Below are 22,225 nucleotides of genomic sequence, written 5' to 3'. Positions count from 1 at the left end.
ACTTTGGTCCCAATTTTGGGGTCTGAGGGGGTCAAGGTTGTCTACTTTGCATTGCTGGAGGTGTAAACTGAGTTTTAAGATTTCTAAATGTAAAATAAAGCACCTAGTGAAAAAAGAATCCCTTGACAAAGTACAATATTGGGGGGTACAGTGTTGGTCAGGACTACGGATGGGGAAAAAAAAAAAAAAAAAAAAGGTATGGGGGTACTTTAACCACTTGCCGACCAGCCACGGCAGAATGGCACAGTTGGGCGAACCGACGTTATGCAACGTCGCTTCGCCCTGTGGCCAGACGCTATAACTTTTGCGCAAAACAATATATGCTTGTTGCGATTTTTTTTACCAAAAATATGTAGAATACATATCGTCCTAAACTGAGGAAAAAAATAGTTTTTTCATATATTTTTAGGGGCTATTTATAACAAAAAGTAAAAAATTATATGTTTTTTTTTTAAATTGTCGCTCTTTTGGTTTATAGCGCAAAAAAATAAAAACCGCAAAGGCGATCAAATACCAACAAAAGAAAGCTATATTTGTGGGAAAAAAGGACGTCAATTTTGTTTGGGTGCAACGTCACACGACTGCGCAATTGTCAGTTAAAGCAACGCAGTGCCGAATCTCAAAAAGTGCTCTGGTCAGGAAGGGGGTAAAATCTTCTGGGGCTGAAGCGGTTAAATGACTGCAAAATTAACAAATAGTGTGGCTAATCAGTGGGAAAAGCAAATAGAATTCTAGAATGCATCACTGGAGGGGTCACTGGCAGGAGAAAGGAGGTCCTGATTCCCCTATATAGATCTTTAGTTAGACCTCATTTACAAAAATATATTGATAAGATAGAATAAATCCAGAGACACGCAACAAAAATTGTGAAAGGCCTAAGGAATAAGTCAGAAGGGACTTCAGGAATGGTCTGGAGCAAAGAAGGGAAATAGGAGATATGACTGAAACCTTTGAATACATCAAGGGGGTGAATAAGGTTCAGGAGGGCAGTAGTTTCAATATAAAGCCAAGATCAAGAACACAGGGACATGACCTCAAACTACTATAGCAAAAGGAAAGCTCAAAACGAATCTTAGAAAGTATTATTTTACTGGAAGAATAGTTGATGCTTGAAAGATACTTCCAGCAAAAAGTAGTGAGTCATCAGTAAGTGGACTCAAACATGGCTCTATACTCAGACAAAAAACTTGGACAACTTAGTCTTATTTCTGCTGTCACTCTTCTGCATTTCTATGACTGCCTGCTGAGGGGAGACAAGCTCCAATCCTGGATACCCCAGCAGAAGAAAAATGTCTGGGATGTTAAGCAGTGACCACATCTCGGTGAAACTACCTTTTCCCTCACCACTATGCCTTGGTTGCTCCTTTGCTGATGGGTACTCACAAATTAGAAATTCAAAACTGCCTGCACAGTGCCCACTCCCCTGAATGGATTAAGCATGGCAGGCGAAATGCATCAAATGGGTAGAATGTCACTGCAACAGAATTAGTTAACATACATAAAATTAGCAGTGTACAGCTTCACTACCTTCATATATAACTGTCTGGTTTTCCCCAAATATAGTAATAAATCGAATCCATTCTTATGCTAAACTTGTAGAATTTCTCATAATTATCTTACACAGTTCAAAAGGCATTGATAGTTGATCTCAGCTAGTCACCTTTAAATAGTGGTTCCATGCCATTATATATGTGGATGTTCCATTTTGCAAAATCTTTGTATTACATTTATATCCCCAAACTATGGAAAATCCTCACCTGGAATATTCTTTTGCAGTTCCCATGAAATTCCATACTGAGGCCAATATTACTGGTTTTACTGGAACTTGAAAACTCTATAAGTAGTGCCGTTAATATGGAACAAGCCAATGTTTGCTGTGGAGAGAATATAAAAGACAAAGCATATAATACGTTGTAAAGTAGTATTGTATTATTATGTTTCCATTAGTATAACCACCAATACAGAGGAACAGCTGTTTAGTTTGGATGCAAAACTTAACTTAGCCCATTAATTAGGAGAGATCATATGAAAACTATGTTCTCACAAGCATTTTTAATATGCATGAAGGACAGATTCACGCTTTCCAACTACAGATGCCAGGGGATGATTATACTGTGACAGAAGAAAAACTCAACATTATGCAAATTAGTCCTTTATGCATTTTCCTGAAATTGTGCTTGCACGCACCATATTGCTTACACAGCCTGAAATGCAAAGGATGCGACAATCAAACCATGTAGGAATTAAGCACAGTCTCGTCACACAATGGGAGGGGATTTAACCAATCAGCTTCTACGTTTTATTGTCAAAGCTTAATTGAACAGGCTAAAGTTAGAAGCTGATTCCTTGCTATGCAAAGCTGCACCAGATTCTGTGTGCTCCAGTTTTAGTAACTAAAGGTACAATATAAACACTTACATTACGTGTATGCATGACTGCTGCTATGGTACCTAGAGATCTACTGTTGCTCTCTAAACGCTGATTAAAGCTCGGTCCGATGGTTGGACTATTGTTTAAGTTGAATTTCAGTCAAAACGTTTTTTAAATTTTGGACAGCACTTACTGTCCCTCCCAGCCAACCCTACTGGGGTGCAGCTGCGCTCGTTCACCACGCTGAATTGAGATTGGGCTCAGGTAAGTATAAGGGGGGCAGGGGAAACCTAAACGCAGAAGGTTTCTCGCCTTAATACGATAATGCATTAAGGTAAAAAGTCTTTAGAACCACTTTAACACACAATGTTGCAAGTCAAAGACTACTAAAATAAAAAAAATACTAGTACTGTATACAGAAAACTATCCACCTGAACATCATATTAACATGTGGGACAAAATACTATATCAGGACCTCTGCTGTGTCTGGCAGTAGCTGTTCTTGTTGAGCCACCTGAGATGCTGGACAGCTCCCTGTCTATTCCCTTGGACAACTTTCTTGTTTCTGGTGAACTTTGAACTCCTTGCTCCACTATAACTTCCTATTTATGCCATGCCTTTGCACTTCCTGTTTGCTAGATTATTGTGCTCTTCTCCAGCCAATACCTTGTTCCTTATGCTCCTGCTGCCATTCTATCCAATGGTTACCGAACTTTGGCTTGTTCCTTCAATATGCTTACGCTTGATACCAACCTTCAACCACGTGTCAATGACCTTTGGCTTGTTAACTGACTATATTATTGCTTGATGCCTACCTGCTACATCGACTTCCTCATCCTGACTTGCTCACCACCTGGTGGGGAGATCCTGAGGACAGTGACCTGGCACGAGGACAAAGTAAAACTCATCTCCACCATCAGGGTACTGGGGAAGACTGGTTAGTGCTTAGACCCCATGCTTCCGGTGAGCCCACATCACCCACCAGGGAATTTGTGTAAGACAGAGAGCTGCAGCTTGCTTCAAAGTTTTGGAAAAGCCTTCCAGGTGTAACAATTAATCTAACCTCTGCTTTTCATCCACAGGCTAAGGGTCCGATCAAACAAACTCTGGAGCAATACCTTCAATGTATTGTCAGTTATCTTCAAGATGACTGGGTGGATCATCTTCCTATGGCAGAATTTGCTTATAAAACAATTCTAAACTTAACTCCACTTCTCAAAGTCCTTTTTTAGTTTCTTAAAACACTGGTTATAAACCAGTTTTTATTTCTGATCTTCCCATCTCAACTCCAATGCCTGCTGTTACCAGCAGATTACCTACAGGAGATTCAGGAGAAACTGATCAAGACTTTGAAAGCGGCTCAAGAATGTTCAAAAGAGGCTTCAGACAAAGGTATGAAGCTCACATGTTTCATCTTCAATGTTGGGCAAAAACCCAGTTACTTTTCACTTAAAACTTCATGACAGTATGAAGATTCACCCCATGTTTCATCTACACTCAAACCATTTTATGAAAACACTCTTTGGGAGAATTCTCCCATCCCCTTCAGCTGTTGAGGTGCAAAGTGGAGAAGATTTGTGGTTGAGAAAAATCTTCATTCCAGGATTTTTAGGATTAAATCCCAATATCTGTCTGGTTCAATGGGAAGGATATGGGCCAAAAGAAAATTCTTGTGAACCTGAGTAGAACATGTATGCCCCTAGATTAACAAGAGAATTTCAAAGGTTTCCTCACAAACCTGGCTCTAAGACTTCCAGGGGCTGTCCTGGTAGCGGAGTATTGTCAGGACCCGGATCTGACCCCAGGACCTCTGCTGTGTCTGGCAGAAGCTATTCTAGCAGAGCCACATGAGAAGCTGGGCAGCTCCCTACCTGATACCTTGGACAACCTTACTGTATCTTGTTTCTGGTCAACCGTGAACTCCTCGCTCCTCCCATGAACTTCTTATTTAGTCTATGCCTTTGCACTTCCTGTTCTGCAGATTATTGTGCTCTTCACCAGCCAATATCTTGCTCCTTACGCTCCTATTGCCCTCCATATCTTCATTACCATTTGTTACCGATCTTTGGCTTGTTCCTCGCCTATGCTTCCACTTTATCCCCTCTGCTTGACGTGCTACATCTGCTAACTCACCCGGACTTGCTCACCTCCCAGGGGTAATCTGCTAATGTATTTATCCTGCTGGTTTGTGCATGAGCCTTTCTCCTGCTACAGCCACTGGCCTTCCGAGCCTAAAACCCTGATTGTGACATTAATGTTAAGGGATCTGTAGTCATTTTTCACGGTTTGTCATGAATGTATTTTTACAAGACAATAGGGACTTATATTTTAAACCTCAAAAAGGCAAAAAAAATAAATCAATGGCAAAACACTTGTCCATGAAGTAAAGCCCAATGAAGTGTACATGTTCCCTGAGAGGAAAGCAGTCAAACAGTTAAAGCTGAAGTATAATTACATCTATTTTGCCTACCCTGGCTCCTCCCTTCCCCTTTATAATTATGCAAATTACATAGGTCAGTCTGGAGGAGTGGGCATTTCTATGGAGGCTGTATTTCAACTGAATTATTTTTATTGTTTGGTAAAGAAAGACATTACATGAGACATTTAACCTACACAGGGGGTACAAATGATTAACAGAGATCTAAATCCCCAACAAGGTAAAGCATATCAAAAGTATTTGTGGTGCAGGAACCACTGGCAAGCTTCCAAACGGGAACAATGTGGGACCCAATAAACCACCAACCATAGGATACACACAAGCAGTCCAAAAGTGTTAAGAGAAAGAGCCAAAAGGGGGGAAGCATAGAAAGAAGTGGAGAAGGACAAAGCTCAACCCCCCCCCCCCAGACTTGGGTCCAGAGATCCGGCAGAAAAACTATAGAGCACTCAGGCTATCTGGATTTAGAGATGGTAAAGCTTAATCAAGCCACAGTTCCCAGTTTTTCAGGAATTTGGACTGGAAGTTATTAACCAGATTCTAACCAGCTTAGAGACAAAATGACAGCCGGGCGGGACACTCGTCGCTTCGGGTGAATGTCATATGACGTCGTCCGGGAACAAGCCTCGCTGCGGTGTGATTTGTCACCGGCTGTGTCCACCTGACGACAGATCACTGTACCAGGCCGCTGCTGGTACCAAGTGATTGCTGTGACTAATCACAGCAGATCACATGACAATTGTAAACAATGGATGGCTTCCATTCATCGTGTACAATTGTATTGCTAGCTGTGATTGTTCCATGTGATCACATGGAACAGACAGTGCCAATCACAGTCTATCTGTACCATGCGATTTGCTGTTGCCAATTACAGCTAATAAAAATATACACTGAATGAATCCATTTTATTCAGTAAAAATGGTTGCATACAGCAGTGAAATTCACTAGTATAAGCAATTAATGTGTAAAAAAAAAAAAAAAAAAAAAGGAGGAAGGTTGGGCTAGATGATGCTGGACATCCTGCAGCCAAGAAATTAGTTGGGCTCTACCAACCTGCTGCAGCTTCTAAAACACACTGTGAAAAGCTCACTTTGTGCATCATTAAGAATAATACATTTTAGTACAGGAACGGAGCTTATAACTAGGCACAGCTTTCCCCACACCACATTAACACCTTACCGCCCAGCCAATAGCAGATTGACAGCCAGACGGGCCTTTCATCCTTCTGACTGGTCATATGACGTCCTCTCAAAAGGTGGCCACTCGCAGGGCCATGCAGCAGTGTGATCTGTCACCAGTTGTTTCCACCTGACACAGGCGATGACTGATCTCTATATCATCCGGCTGCCATTTTCATGTGATCGCTGTGACCAATTTCAGCAGATCACATGTGATCACATTGCAATCGTGTGTAAAAATCACTTCTCTATAGTAGTGTTAAAAAAGTAACATACTGTCATCAATGTCCCTGATCACTGTCACATATGATTATTATGATTATATATATGATAATGCTGTACTGCCCTGGTGACAATATGGCATTTTCAGGCCTCAAGAAATGAGTACATATCAGTACATATATATCATAGTTCGTGGACTAACTTTCCTATAGACTAAATAATAAACACTGATTTGGGTTATTTTCACAAAGGAAATCTAGCAGTATACATTTTGACCTAAATTTATAAAGAAAGGTTATTTGTTTGCAAAATTTTTGGACAGAAACAAAGAAAAATGCTTTTAAAAAAAAAAAAAAAATAATAATTCACTCCACATCAACAAATTCAGAAACAGACAAGAAAAAAAAAAGAAGGCTTTGATGGAGTAAAACGTTGAGCTCCATAAAGAAACAAGCCTATGCCCCTGGGGACAGTGTCGCACACAAGCAAACGTCTGAGGTTTAGACTGAGCTATGTTCAATACCTCTGTGTTGCAGAAGATTAAAGTGGCGATGATACTATTTATGCAGGCTCACACAACAGCTGACAGTCAAGCCCTGCTGCCACCAACTGCAGCATCTTTGCACATAAAATGCCTCTCATGTCAATACCTTGACCTTAGAGGCGCTTGTTATCTTAGCTAGCACGCGCCAAACCTAATCCCCTCTTGCTGTCCTATACCTAAACAGATCAAACTTGAATAGCCTTCGTGTGTCACTGCCTTTCTCCCGAGGCTCAGTTCAGCTAAAGTGACAGTACCATTCCACAACAATGGCAGCTATTTCAACCTTTTAAGAGGTTAATGTAAATTGTAAACACCAGCGGGTGTCCATGGGGTGAAGCAGAATAGAGGAATTCTCAGTTATGTCTGAAACACACGTCTGCTTTAATTACCCAAAGCAAAAACCTTTTCAAAACTGACAAGTTAAAGCTCATGTATGTCATCTCCCTGATTGCCACTGGTAAAACTAATGTAGACAACTTACTCACTAGATGAATAACCACCTGCTAAACACGTGTTGGTTTAAAATAAAAAAATCAGGGACCAATAATTCTGTTTAACGTGAACCTGTGATTACTGCAACAGTGATAAACCACTGGTAAGATACCTACTGCATATACGTTTAGCAACCCAAAAAATGCAGGACACCCAATCGGCGCCGCAATAATGGTCCCTCAATATGATAAAACGTTTTACTGACCAATAGTAAAGTACAGGTGGGCAAGAAGGAGGCTGAAGTGCAGACATGCATACAGCAATTGGCATGAGTTTTCACAAGTTGTGTTACGGCATTTTTGAATTGATAAATTTCATTGGTTGAAACAAAAAAATTCAGAAGGCCAAAATGGGAAATAAATTCTGCATAGGGTTCAACATACAGTTGTGCTCATATTTTTACATACCCTGGCAGAATTTATGATTTCTTGGCAATTTTTCAGAGAGCATGAAAGATAAACTTTTCTTTCACTCATGGTTAGTGTTTGGCTGAAGCCATTTTTAATCAACTGTGTTTATTTTTTTAATCATAATGGCAACAGAAACTACCCAAATGACCCTAATCAAAAGTTTACATACCCTGGTCATTTTGGCCTGATAACATACACACAAGTTGACAAAAAGGGGTTTGAATGGCTATTAACCACTTGACAACTGGGCACTTAAACCCCCTTCCTAACCAGACCAATTTTCAGCTTTCGGTGCTCTCACAATTTGAATGACAATTACTCAGTCATGCAACACTGTACCTATATGAAACTTATGTCCTTTTTTTCACACAAATAGAGCTTTCTTTTGGCGGTATTTAATCACCGCTGGGTTTTTTATTTTTTGCGCTATAAATCAAAAAAGACTGAAAATTCGATAAAAAAATTAAAAAAAATTCTTAGTTTCTGTTAAAATTTATGGCAGAGTATTGGCACAGTGATGCAGAGTATTGGCACAGTGATGCAGAGTATTGGCACAGTGATGCAGAGTATTGGCACAGTGATGCAGAGTATTGGCACAGTGATGCAGAGTATTGGCACAGTGATGCAGAGTATTGGCACAGTGATGCAGAGTATTGGCACAGTGATGCAGAGTATTGGCACAGTGATGCAGAGTATTGGCACAGTGATGCAGAGTATTGGCACAGTGATGCAGAGTATTGGCACAGTGATGCAGAGTATTGGCACAGTGATGCAGAGTATTGGCACAGTGATGCAGAGTATTGGCACAGTGATGCAGAGTATTGGCACAGTGATGCAGAGTATTGGCACAGTGATGCAGAGTATTGGCACAGTGATGCAGAGTATTGGCACAGTGATGCAGAGTATTGGCACAGTGATGCAGAGTATTGGCACAGTGATGCAGAATGTTGCACAGTGATGCAGTGTTGCAGAGTATTGCAGTATTGCAGATTATTGCCATTATGTATATTGAGCAGCGCTGTGGGCACTAAACATCCAGCCCACAGCGCTGCCATCTCTCCCCCTCCGCACTGTACCGATCGGTACAGAGAGGGGAGGGAGGAACCGGCGTCATGACGTGACGCCGGTTTGTTTACATGTGATCGCTCCGTCATTTGACGGAACGATCACGTGGTAAACGGCCGCGATCAGCACAGATGTTCCCGAGTGCACGCCCCAGGGGGTGCGCGGGAGCAACATTCTGGAATGACGTCCACCCAGAACTAGCCGACCGCGCTGTTGCCATCTTTCGGCAATGGCCCGGTCGGCAAATGGTTAAAAGGTAACCCATCCTCACCTAGGATCTGTTTGCTTGTAGTGTGTGTGTGTGTGTGTGTGTGTGTGTGTGTGTGTGTGTGTAAAAAAGGTCAATGAGTTTCGGGACTCTCGACAGACCCTTGCATCTTTTATCCAGTGCTGCACTGACATTTCTGGTTTCTAAGTCATGGGGAAAGCAAAAGGTTTGTCAAAGGATCTGTGGGTAAAAGTAGTTGAACTGTATAAAACAGGAAAGGGATATAAAAAGATATCCAAGCAATTGACAATGCCATTCAGCAGTGTTCAAACTATAATCAAGAAGTAGAAAATGAGGGGTTCTGTTGAAACCAAACCACGGTCAGGTAGACCAACTGAGGTTTCAGCTACAACTGCCAGGAAAATTGTTCGGGATGCAAAGAAAATCCCACAAATAACTTCAGGTGAAATACAGGACTCTCTGAAAACATGTGGTGTGGCTGTTTCAAGATGCACAATAAGGAGGCACTTGAAGAAAGATGGGCTGCATGGTCGAGTCGCCAGAAGAAAGCCATTACTACGCAAATGCCACAAAGTATCCCGCTTATAATATGCCAAACAGCACAGAGACAAGCTCAAACCTTCTGGCACAAAGTTATTTGGAGTGATGAGACCAAAATGGAGCTTTTTGGCCCCAACCATAAACACTACATTTGGAGAGGAGTCAACAAGGCCTATGATGAGAGGTACACCATTCCTACTGTGAAACACCAAGGTCATGGGGCGGTGTGAGCTACAAAGGCACAGGAAATTTGGTCAAAATTGATGGCAAAATGAATGCAGTATGTTATCAAAAAAGAACATTTGCATTCATCAGCCAGGAAGCTGCACATGGGACGTACTGGACATTCCAACATGACAATGATCCAAAACACAAGGCCAAGTCGACCTGTCATTGGCTACAGCAGAATAAAGTGAAGGTTCTGGAGTGGCCATCTCAGTCTCCTGACCTCAATATCATTGAGCCACTTTGGGGAGATCTCAAACGTGCAGTTCATGCAAGACAGCTCACGAATTTACAGGAACTGGAGGCTTTTTGCCAACAGGAATGGGCAGCTTTACCATCTGAGAAGATAAAGAGCCTCAACCACAAATCCCACAAAAGACTTCAAGCTGTCATTGATGTTAAAGGGGGCAATACACGGTATTAAGACCTGGGAGATGTAAACTTTTGATCAGGGTCGTTTGGGTAGTTTCTGTTGTCATTATGATTTAAAGTAGAGTAAACACAGTTGATTGATAATAAATTACTTCAGCCAAACCTTAACCATGAGTGAAAGAAAAGCTTGTGTTATCATTCATATTCTCTGAAAAATGGCCAAGAAATCATAAATTTTGCCAGGGTAAGTAAACGTATGAGCACAACTGTATTAAACAAAAAAAATCTCTATTTCATACATTTTTGCCTTTTTGTCATGAATCTGCAAATCCAGCAGTCAGTTCGCTTCAGAAGTTACAAATTGAAGCCTACTACAGTGCAGACATTATAGAAAAGCCAAAATCAGGGTTGAGTTATAAACAGATTCCAAACTGACATTCAATTTAGCATTGGTTAACCCAATAATAAATGGGCAGAGTCCTCCAAACCACATACTAGATCTGCTGAAGGTACACATTTTCTGGGCTAGAATGAATCCCAGTTGATTCAGTTCCTGAATTATCAACTACAGTTGTGATGGTTACTTGCTTAATTCCTTACCCACTGAATGGAACAGCTTAAAAGTTATATGTTAACACCTTACTCGTCAGCCCCAAAAAAATGGCATTTAGATGTTTAATGATCACTTTATTAGACATGATCTTCAGGAGGCAAGATGTTGACCAAGCATGATACATGAACGCGCTCATCTATTGGACTACCGCGCAGTGTCCCACCATATTACCATCATGGACCCATGGTAAATATAGTAGTGAGACATTTTTCAAACCCACCTCCTTTCTCCTACTAGTAATCCATAAACAAAAAATTGAGACTGTAAATATAGCCTTCAGGAGACCATAACACCAAACAGGCAAATAAACATGCAAATGTTTATTATATCAATTTAAAAAGAAACAATTGTGAAAATCACTCAGTACATATAAAAAATAAAGAAGATTGCAATTATAGCACCATAACAGATAGTTGGCCCCTTTGTCCTCCCCTCAGGCCGGGGAAGACCAACAACTCCTGCAAACCTTGTGTTTTTGTTTTTGGTGTGTCAGGTATGCAAGTCAATTTTTTTTTTAATGAGTGCTATAGACACAGTATATGCTTTGACTATGTATTTTATTCATATGGAAATTTTGCTCTCATTTTTTGTTTTGGTGCATTATTTTTTTTTGAGGGGGTCTATTTACTTTTCAATGATAAAATAAAATATCTCTAGACTTATACTACAATATTCATGAAGATTGGCCCCCATGTCCGGATAAAGCAGTCCTAGCAAAACTTGTAGACAGAACTACTATCTGTTATGGCGCTATAAATGCAATCTTCTTTGTTTTTTTATATGCATTGTGGGTTTTTTTCACATCGTTTTTAAATGCCTGTGTATTTGGTGTTATGGTCTCTTGAGAGCTATATTTAAAAAAAAAAAAAAATATATATATATATATATATATATATATATATATATATATATATATATATATATACATAATATATATATACACACACACATACATATATATATATATATATACACACATACATATATATATATATATATATACACACACACACACACACACACACACACACACACACACATACATATATACACACACATTTTTTTTTTTTGCAGGTAAAAAAAAAAAAATGCATTTATTTATTTTTGGAGTCTGTAAAGCACTGCACCAGCGATCCAGCCATGCAGGTATCCTGCAGATCTGTCAGAGTATCTATGTGCCCATCCATCCTGTACGGGCAAGCAGGTACGCTGACAGAAAGTATCACGATGACAGATGGCAGGAATTATCATCATTACTCAAGGAGAACTACAAGCCAACAGCCACAAAGGTTGTCAGAACTTGTAGTTCATTTAAACACAGAGCTGTGTGAAAGACACGCCCGTGTGGGTGGAGCACCACATGGCGGCACTAATTTCGAAAAGTGACTACTGTCACAGGAATTGCGGGGATCAGGCAACGGCTGCAGCATTGGGAACATGTAACATTTTCCACCCTAAAAACTGGTGGAACATTTAACAGGTTCACAAAGGTGAACTTAGCCTCTAAAGTCCCAATTTTCTTGTAATTGTTGCGATACCTATTATGGAATGACTATGGGATTGGGACACCTAATGAAACTATTACGAAGTCTTAAATTCACCTTTGATTCTATGAAGTAACATTCTCCAAAAAGTGATTATTTTTTTCAATGACAACTGAAATATACAAGATGGCATTAACTCTTTACTGACATGGCAACATTACCCGCTGGCTGAAATTGCTATAAAAAAAAAAAAAAAAAACCACACACCACACATACCCACCAACTCTACCAAAAGACCAGTAGACAGTAGAGACCAATCTCTACCAGTAGAGATTTTTTATTTTTAAGGCCATGCTATAAACTTTACTACTCCTTTCTTTCTGCTAAGAGTCGGCATCTGTTTCATCAACACACTTGTGGCAATCTTTCATCAACAATCATCATTCATTATTTATACAAGTCACTTCACACAAATGCATGTACCTCTTAAAAGACTTGTTTTAAATGAGCAGTACATGGATAGATAGGAAAGTAGCAGCTGACTCTCTGTACTTGGGGATGTGTACTGAGCCAAGAGGTCAGCCTGGAAAGCAGCAGTGCAAGTGAAACAAGAACAGTATTAGGGTTATGGGGTGAAAGGTCAATGGAATAATTTACTTTCAAGAACGGTCGAACAGCAGATGCAATGTATTGCCGGATCCTCATTAAAGAGGTATTAGTGTCTATGACAGAGGGAGATTAGTTGTTGGGAGCAGGTTCAAAAAAAAAAAAAAAAAAAAACAAAACAAAACAGAATCCACGCTGTATATGCACATATATGGATATCATATGACGATAAGACAGTGCACATGACACATATGATCTAAAATGCATAATGTAGCCAATAGGGTGTAAAGTGAAGAAATGGTGCAGTACATAAGTTTAATGAGTTAAATCGTCTATTTACCTACAATTTATTATTTACGCAATTTGGAGTATGCTTCAACACCAAAATAAGAAATAGAAGCCGATAGCTAAATGCGCTACAACACATACGTATACTATCGTGGGGAGAATAACATATATTCAGTGCAGTGACACTGTGGGAAGATACACAAGGTGTGTACTTATCCATTCAGATGAGTGTACACTAAATTTTGGCTGAAATATCGATCTACTGATCACTGACAAATGGTTAAAGTAACAGATAACATACAAGCACAAAATACAGCCAAAAGAAAGGGTGATGGCACATCCAGTGGAAACCACAATTTAACATTTTAAGTATAACTAAAGGCAGAGGGATTAGAACACCTGTCAGATTTTTATGACTGGTCTGTGCCCCCAAGTGAACTTTTTTTTTACCTTAATGCCGGTATGGGATCAGGCTCCATTTACGACTTGTCATGCAGCTTTGGACACTAAAGTCGCATGACAAGTCACACCTCATGTTTTTTTATGACAATCGCTCAAATATGTGCGAAAAAGTCGCAGCGACTTTAAAAAGGTTCCTGCACTGACTTTCATGCGACTTGACTGCAATGTAAACCTCAAAAGTCACACCTGACTGTTAAACGTGTGACAGTTGTGCAATAGTTGTCCATTATCATTGGTCAAAGCCAAAGTTGCATCCAAGACGCACCCATCCAAAGTTACACTCCAAAGTCACAGTCGTACAAGTATGAATGGAACCTTAAAAGGTAAAAAAAACCTTTTGGACTTAGAAGCTTATGAATAGTACCTGCAGTCTAGTGAAAATTAGAGAGGTATCCGATTTGATGTGTTGAATTATTAGTAAGGGAACATGGGGGCTTGGTATGAAACAAAAAACCCATAGCATCACACTTCTCCATTGCCCAAATTGCGAAGCTCTTCTCTGTGGATAAGATGTCTGGAGGGGATCAATGGTGTGTGGTATTAAAGTGACCCCATAGCTTCAGATATTTTACTTTAAAAAAACCTGCTCTGTGCAATGGTTTTGCAGAGTAGCCCAGATCCTCCTCTTCTCAGGTCCCCCCCGTAGGCACTACTGGCTGCTTCCCCCAGACACACAGAATGCAGATCAGCCCCGCCCCTTCCTCACTGGCTGTGATTGACAGCAGAGGAAGCCAATGAGCAGAGGGAGACCCATGAGAGCCGAGGCTCCTGTGCACAGCACTAGATTGGGATCAGGCAAGTAGTGGGGGAGGGGGGCTAGGTAAAGAGCTGCACATTGAAGGTTTTTTACCTTCATGGATAGAAGGCATGAAGGTAAAAAAAAACCTTCAGCCTTTACAACCACTTTAATGATAAAGGGCAAATAAAAGACAGAGAATAGGACCTGCTCCTAGGAACCAAGGGTGAAAGAGCTGAGCTGGGTAATGCAAGTGGAAGCATCCCTTTGTGGATTTGAGTGAGGTGACTCAGACTGAAACCAACAGGCAGCCTAGAGGTTGAACAAATAGTGGCTTCTACTGGATGCTTCTCACGTCAGTATTTTGCTTAACAAACCCAGCTTTTACAAAATTGTTTGTTAGCCGTCTGATCAAAAATCTGAGCTGAGCGCAAGGAAAAAAAAAATGAAATCCCATCACAGTAAAACGGATCTATCAGGAGCATAGTCACACATTCAAGGTAGTGACAGCACCTCAAACTCAAAAGCAAAATTCTCTGGCACAGTGGTCTCCTCTTGTTCTTGAAACGGATTGTTGTCCATAATCTCTTGGCATGGGCCCAGGGGCTTTATTCCCCAAAATAAACTAGACAAAAGGTTAGCACTAACAAAGGCAGTCAGCTGCTTCTTTATTGAAACAGATAAGAACAACAGGAGCATAAGGTAAACCCATCAGTCACTAGATGCTAGAGACTCATTTCTAAAGCCATGAACCACATATCAGGTTCACACAAGCCCTCCGTACATCAATACCACCAAAATTGCTCTCCACTTGATAACTCTGTTTTTGTGCTAAGATGTGAAAATGGATTCCGCCCAAAACACAAAAGCGCAAGTAGAAATCCTACTTAAGCCTGACACACACAATGAGATTTTCGGACGAATTATCGCTTTTTTTTTTTTTTTTTTTGCTTGCTAGTCTTCGCTCGATCCTGGGCCTCTTCTCTCACCAGCAGAAACTAGTCACATACCTGTTTATTGCTGCTAAAATGCACAATAGCAAGAGCCTGCAAAAAGCCGGCTGTTTCATTTCCGGAGGTAAAGAACACCTTGACAACCCCCATGATTCATGAAAAAATGTCCAGTGTCCTCCACGACTCCCATGCCAAATTTCTCAAGGTATAGATTCCGTACTGTGCACCTGACCAGTCTAGGACTCTCAAACTAATTTGACCCCATCCCCAGCCTGGGGGACCTTTCTTTTCCCTTTCCCACTTGCTCTTTGCCTCCCCTCTTACCCGTTCTGTTTCTGGGTCTCTTGCCTGCCGCTCTCTTATAAACCCACTCATCCTCACTCCCTGCTGTTGTGTTTTTTAGTATTGTCCCGTGCCTAGTTTGGTTTTGGGTTTTATTCTCCCCATTATTATGGACAGCTCCGCTCCCCTTGTCCAAGTCAGCCCCTGAGTCTACAGGCCCAGGCATTCCGCACTGATCCCCAGCCTGAGGGTCGTTTTTAGTCTATAATTTATACCTTATAGCACGTTTTACTTTGTATTTTTGTGTGAACATCTGTCTTATGCTTCACGCTTATATCCCCTGTGTGGCAATTTGTTATCTGGTTTCCCTTTTCATGTCAAAAACATTGTACCAGAAAATGAAGGTTACTAAAGTTTGAAAATTCTCGTACGACACAATACAAATTGATGTGATGTAATTTGTTATATTGTATTTTCTGATGAAAACTGTGCTGAGTATATGAAAACCGTACGATCTGGTATTGTACAAGAAAAATGTTTGTCCCTTTGGATAATTTTGGACGAAAGCTGTGTACTAACAATCAGATTATCATATGATCGCTTTTTTGTATTTTTGTATGATTTTCTGATTGTGTGTACAATATTGAACATTTTACTGCCTATGCTGAGAACTACCAGGGGTTTGTTTACTAAAGACAAAAGAAGTTAAACTTTGCAAGGGAATTTGCCCTAGAGCTTCGTGAATGTGAAGTTTCAGATTGCCAAAGACACCCAACCTTAGGCAAGAAAAAAAAATATCTGATTTTGGCGTGCATATGATTGGATGATCAAAGACAACAGAGCCTTACCTCATTCACCACGTTCTGCGGCAAATTCGCAAATTCAAAGTGCAACTTTCCTTGCAAAGTGAACAGCCTATAGGGCTGATTTACTAAAAATTAAGAGTGAAAAATCTGACACGACTCTGAATAGAAACCAATCAGCTTCCAATTTTTTTTTTTCTCAAAAGCTGAAGCTGAAAGCCGATTCGTTTCTATGCAGAGCTGCACCAGATTTTGCACTCTCCCGTTTTAGTAAATCAACCCCTATGCCTTTAGTAAATCAACCCCACAGTTTTCACATGTAAATTACAGATCGAATAAAAATCAAAAAACTTTTCCTGAGAAATATTACAATTATCAAAAGCTGAACCAGTTTACGAATTCTTACTATTTAGCCTCTGGTGACCTGAATGAAGTTACCCTGTTCTCTCAGATTTCAAAAACCTGTTGCAAGCTTTCACTTTCCAAGCAAAGTCATCTCAAGGTGTAACTATCTTCACAATCTTCTGATTTTTAGGATCCACTCACACCAATGTTATGGGGTCCTCCTGGATCCAACAGGAGTGTAAAACTAATTCAGAAATTAGCACACGGGAACAGCCCTTCTACTTTAAAAATTAAAGAGTGCAGATTTTCTAGCCCCCCACTAAGTCGTGTCCAACCGCACTAGGGGACAAAGTACTGGTGTAAAACATCAGCAGTTCAAACCATGTTGTCATTGAGACAAATTGAAACAAAATCCAAAATGCTATGGTTGTTACCAACACAGGTATAGAGGGGAAATCATCCAAATAGGAACTTGTAATGGTGATAATCTAAAAGAGGTTTTTCCCTCCTTAGCAGTACAGATGACTAACAGTGTAACACCGATTGTGGCTGACACTGCTGCTGGATAGCGATCAAAACACTGATCATGGTCAACGTTCTTACCTGACAACACAATTACTAGTGCTAGCCGGCAATCAGGACACGGATTCTGGCTGACACTGGTAGCTGATGACACTGTTATTGTTGCTGGCTGGCAACCAGAACACGGGTTTGTTGCTTACACTGATGCTAGATGACACTGTTACTTGTGCTGGCTGCTTATCAGAACACAGATTGTGGCCAACACTGGTACTTGTGCTGAATGGCACCACAGACTGTTCTTCTAAAGTGTGCGGTAAAGTCCATCACTCATGTGAATGAGCCCTTAGGGTGCTGGCAGGCAATCCGGACACTGGTACCAGAGGACACTTGTATTGGTTTGGCTGGTGATCAGCACACTAATTGTGGTTTACATTGGTGCTAGGTGACATTCATCATTCAGGACTTATGAATTTTAAGAAGGATCCCCCCCAAATCCATACCAAACCATATGCAAGCACAGAAGCCTGGCTGACCAAAAGAGGGGGGTGGGGGGGTAATTGTAATTTGCTTATCACTAGTTAGCAAGGATCTTGTATTTTGAGACAAGGCGTGAAGAAAAAGCTGCCCAAATCAACAAACACAACAATTTAAAATAAAGCAGGTTCTATGACAGAATTCATACATTATCTGTATTAATATATGTACAGCGGGTAAAATGAGTATTGAACACGTCACCATTTTTCTAGAGGTGCTATTGACCTGAAATGTTCACCACATGTCGATAACAACCCATGCAATCCATACAAAGAAACCAAAACAAATGCGTTCAAAAATTAAAGGGGACCTTCAGTCATTTTTTTCCAACTTTCCATCTATTAAATCTTCTGCCCTCATTGTTTTAACTTTGGATAGTAAAACATTTTTTTGCTGCCAGTAAATATCTTATATAGCCCACTTGCTGTTTCTTGTCTGGTAAAAAGCTTAGGCTTATGACATCACACACAGCTCTCTCACTCTTGTGAGATTTTGCCAGGATTGGAAGGATTAGTCATAAGAGGACCAATGAGAACTGCAGGGCTGCAGGTGTGTGTGTCTTTGTAAATCCAGGAAGTGAACAGGCAGCAGCTTCAGCTGCCCACAGTTAGAATTGTTGCAGCCAGACTTAGTGGAGGGAGATTTCTGCATCATATTTGGCAAGTACAGAATCACAGTATATATAAAATTATATGCAAAGTGGTTGGAGGGAAGCTTCAGAATGCAAAGATGTTTTTATTACAAAATTAGGTAAGCAGACTGCAGTTCCTCTAAGTTATATGTAATAAAATGGAATGACACAGGGAAAAAGTATTGAACACGCTAACTGAAATGTAATACTTGGTACAAAAACCTTTGTAGGTAATGACAGCTTCAAGACACCTCCTGTATGGAGAAACTATTCGCATGCATTGCTCAGGTGTGATTTTGGCCCATTCTTCCACACAGTCTACAAATCTTGAAGGTGGGCCTCTTCTATGAACTCTGATCTTTAGTTCTTTCCATAGATTTTTTTTATTGGATTCAAGTCAGGTAATTGGCTGGGCCATTCTAGCAGCTTTATCATCTTTCTTTGAAACCAACTGAGAATTTTGGTCTCATCTGAGCAGACTATATTCTCCCAGTAATTCACAGGCTTATGTAAATGTTGTGCAGCAAACTTTAAATGAGCCTCAACGTGCTTTTTCTTCAGCAATGGAGTCTCGTGCGGTGAGCGTGCCTACAGGCCATGGCGGTTAAAGCAGACCTTCAGTATTTTTTTTTCAACTTTCCATCTATTAAATCTTCTGCCCTTGTTGTTTTAACTTTGGATAGTAAAACATTTTTTTTTCCTGCCAGCAAATACCTTATACAGCCCACTTCCTGTTTGTCTGGTAAAAAGCCTAGGCTTATGACATCATGCACAGCTCGCTCTCTCTCGTGAGAGTTTGCCATGAAGGGAGGGGGGATGAGTCATAAGAGGGCCGATGAGAGCTGCAGAGCTGGAGGTGTGCCCCTGTGTGTCTGTGTAAAAAAATTGTACCTGCTAAATCCGGGTCTTTATGAAGCTCTCCACAAGTGGCCCTTGGTTCTTTGACAACTCTTCTGATAATTCTTTTCACTCTTCTGTCAGAAATCTTGTGAAGAGCACCTGGTCGTGGCCAGTTTATGGTGAAATTATGTTCTTTCCACTTCCGGATTATTTCCCCAACAGTGCTCGCTGGACCATTCAGAAGTTTAGAAATCTTTTTGTAACCAATGCCATCAGTATGTTTTGTAACAATAAGGTTGCAAAGGTCTTGAGAGAGCTCTTTGCTTTTACCCATCATGAAATGTGTCTTGTGTGACACCTTGGTAATGAGACACCTTTTTATAGGCCATCAGTTGACAACCAGCTGAGATTAATTTGCATTTACAAGGGGCAGGATTGCCTTCTAATTACTGATAGATTTCAACTATCAGAGATACTTTTTCTCTGTGTCAATTTTATTACACATAACTTAATTTCTGAACTTATTGGTTTTGGTTTCTTTGTATGTATTTTGCATGGATTGTTACCGACATGTGGTGAACACTGCATGTTAATAGAACCTGTAGAAATATATTTACCTAGAAAAATGGTAACGGGTGCAATACTTATTTTACCCGCTGTATATCCAAAACACTTTTTTCAGTATTGGATAAAAGAAATCATGTTAAAAATCCCTACAAGGTTCTTTTTTTCTGTATCTGTTCCCCTTTAGAGAGATTCCCGTTTACAGCGTGTTTCAGAGACACAACAGGAAGTGAGAGTAAAAATTCTCAATATGGAGCAGAATTCCTCTCTAATACAGTTGTCACTGGAACAGATTTCCTCAGTGGAAGATTTACCATCATCCCTTGTGACAAGTTTTTCATTTCCTCTCATGTTCTGTACTAGAGACAATGGTCACCGAGAAAAATACAGGAGCGTATCTCCCCAGACTAGAGACAGCAATAACATTTTTTTAAAGTGAATCTAACCCTTACCATTTAGTTTCAAAACTAAAGCTAGAAATAAAGAGGGGGCATGGCCTGGAGCGGGATGTGAGCAGACGTGTTCCTGTGTAGCTCCTGTCTCTCCTACAATCCTGCTTCATCCTGATCGACCATAGCCAGAAAACGTCTGATTTTTTGCCCACACCAACCTGGGGCATCTCCTGTACCCTGGGGAGGCATTTTGGTGGATGGGAAAGCGGCGAGGGAAGAAACAACCCCCACCAAAGATAAGCATCACCACCCGATCCTGCCGAGATGGCCACTGCAACACCAGCCATGGGCCTAGTGCATCCCCAGCCTTCACTCTGGATCTCTTTACAGACAGCCAGGATGCCTTCCCACCGGCCACCCCTGAGATCCCAGACCATCCGGCCGGGCATCCGGCGGTCGCGGATGGCGGTGGGGAACCCACGCTATCGGAGGTCCTCACCATTATCAAGGTAAACCATGCAGACCTTATGAGGAAGGTGGACGGGTTGAAGATTGACCTGACCATTATGCGGCAGAACAAGCAGAAATTACACGGCCGGGTCCCTGAAACCGAGCAGCGCATTAGTGATCTAGAAGACACCATTAACCCCATCCTGCCCAGACTTAATACACATGGGGGGGAAGATTGCCACCTTGGAGGACAAGGTCAATGACCTTGAGAATCGTCTCCGCAGGAACAACCTGCGTCTGGTTGGTCTCCCGGAACGAGTGGAGGGCCCTGATCCCGTAGCTTTCCTTGAAAGGTGGCTCGAGCAAGAGTTTGGCCGCACTCAATTATCCCCCTGCTTTGTGATTGAGAGGACCCACCATGTTCCTGGGCGCCCCCTCCCTGAAGGACTCCCACCACGTACTCTGGTGATTCGTCTCCTTAATTACAGAGATCGGGACTATATTGTGGTGGCTGCCAGGAAGAAGGGCAGTCTTGGCATCAATAATGCTGTGGTGTCCCTTTTCCCTGACTACTCTGCATCAGACTGCAACCGCAGAGCCAGCTATCAGGGTGTCAAGCAGAAACTCTGGGAGCAGGATATCCAATATTCCATGCTGTTTCCTGCCACCCTCCGGGTCGCCTACCAGGGAAAAGTCCAATTTTTTCAATCCCCAAAAGATGCCCTGGCGGGAATCTTTACCCCGACCCCCTAAACCACCTGCCTGATGTTGGTCCACGTGCTTTTTGCTGGAAAGGATGGAGCGCCTGCATCCTCTTTCTTCCCTGGCACATTCCCAAGTCTCCCTTTTTCATCACCAGCGATGCTTTATCCAGTGTTAACTATGGTTGACCATATACATATCCTGAGAGGAGAGTACCTGGTCCTGTTTCTTTCCTGAACAGGCCTGAGCTACCTTGGGGTTCATGCTCCCGATTGATACCTGTTGAGCACTGACTTTTTTTTATGTTCCTGACATTTCTTTTGGTTCCTGTTGCTGGGCATGCACCCCATGCATGGTACAAGTTTTAGGTATAGGCCCTCTCCCCTTTTTTGGAGCTGCACAGGGGTAAAGCTACCCTTATTGGGTAATGATTATGTTTCTGTACATAGTTTTATTGTATGTATGGATTTATTTTTTTGCAGCACTGCGATCCTCACGAACTGCTGCGGCTGTGATCGGGGAGTTTTCTAGACTCCCCCCCCCCCCCCCCCGCCATAATAATTTCTCTCTTGGTCCCATGTCTCAGGGAACAGTTTGTTCATGGAATGTCCGTGGAATGAACTCTAAATTTAAAAGAGCTTCTATTTTTGAGGCCCTGAGGCACAGCAAACCACACGTTCTGTGTCTCCAGAAAACTCATCACATGGGATCCAAAATTCTGGCCCAAAAAAAAAAAAAAAAAAAAACCACTGGGTAGCTCATAGTTACCACTCTATTTATTCTAACTATGCCCGTGGGGTTGCAGTTCTAATCCGCAAGGGGATACCTTTCTTGTGTCACCAAGTCATCCCGGACCCTAAGTGACAATATGTTATCCTATACGCAACCATATATGGCACCCCCCTTATTTTTGCCTTCATCTCCCCCCTCCGGT

General features: G+C 41.3%; 1 protein-coding gene across 1 annotated transcript in view; it reads right to left on the bottom strand.

Moving 5' to 3' along the window:
- XPO4 (exportin 4) overlaps positions 1-22,225 on the bottom strand; it is a 231,381-nt gene that overhangs the window by 129,476 nt on the left and 79,680 nt on the right. The window contains exon 5 of the mRNA XM_073613453.1: positions 1,758-1,874. Within this exon, the coding sequence (XP_073469554.1) occupies positions 1,758-1,874 (117 nt within the window). The remainder of the gene's footprint in view (positions 1-1,757; positions 1,875-22,225) is intronic.

Source organism: Aquarana catesbeiana, linkage group LG02 (genome assembly GCF_042186555.1).
Source record: "Aquarana catesbeiana isolate 2022-GZ linkage group LG02, ASM4218655v1, whole genome shotgun sequence".
Taxonomy (NCBI): Eukaryota; Metazoa; Chordata; class Amphibia; order Anura; family Ranidae; genus Aquarana; species Aquarana catesbeiana.
This window is presented reverse-complemented; position numbering and strand designations above follow the sequence as displayed.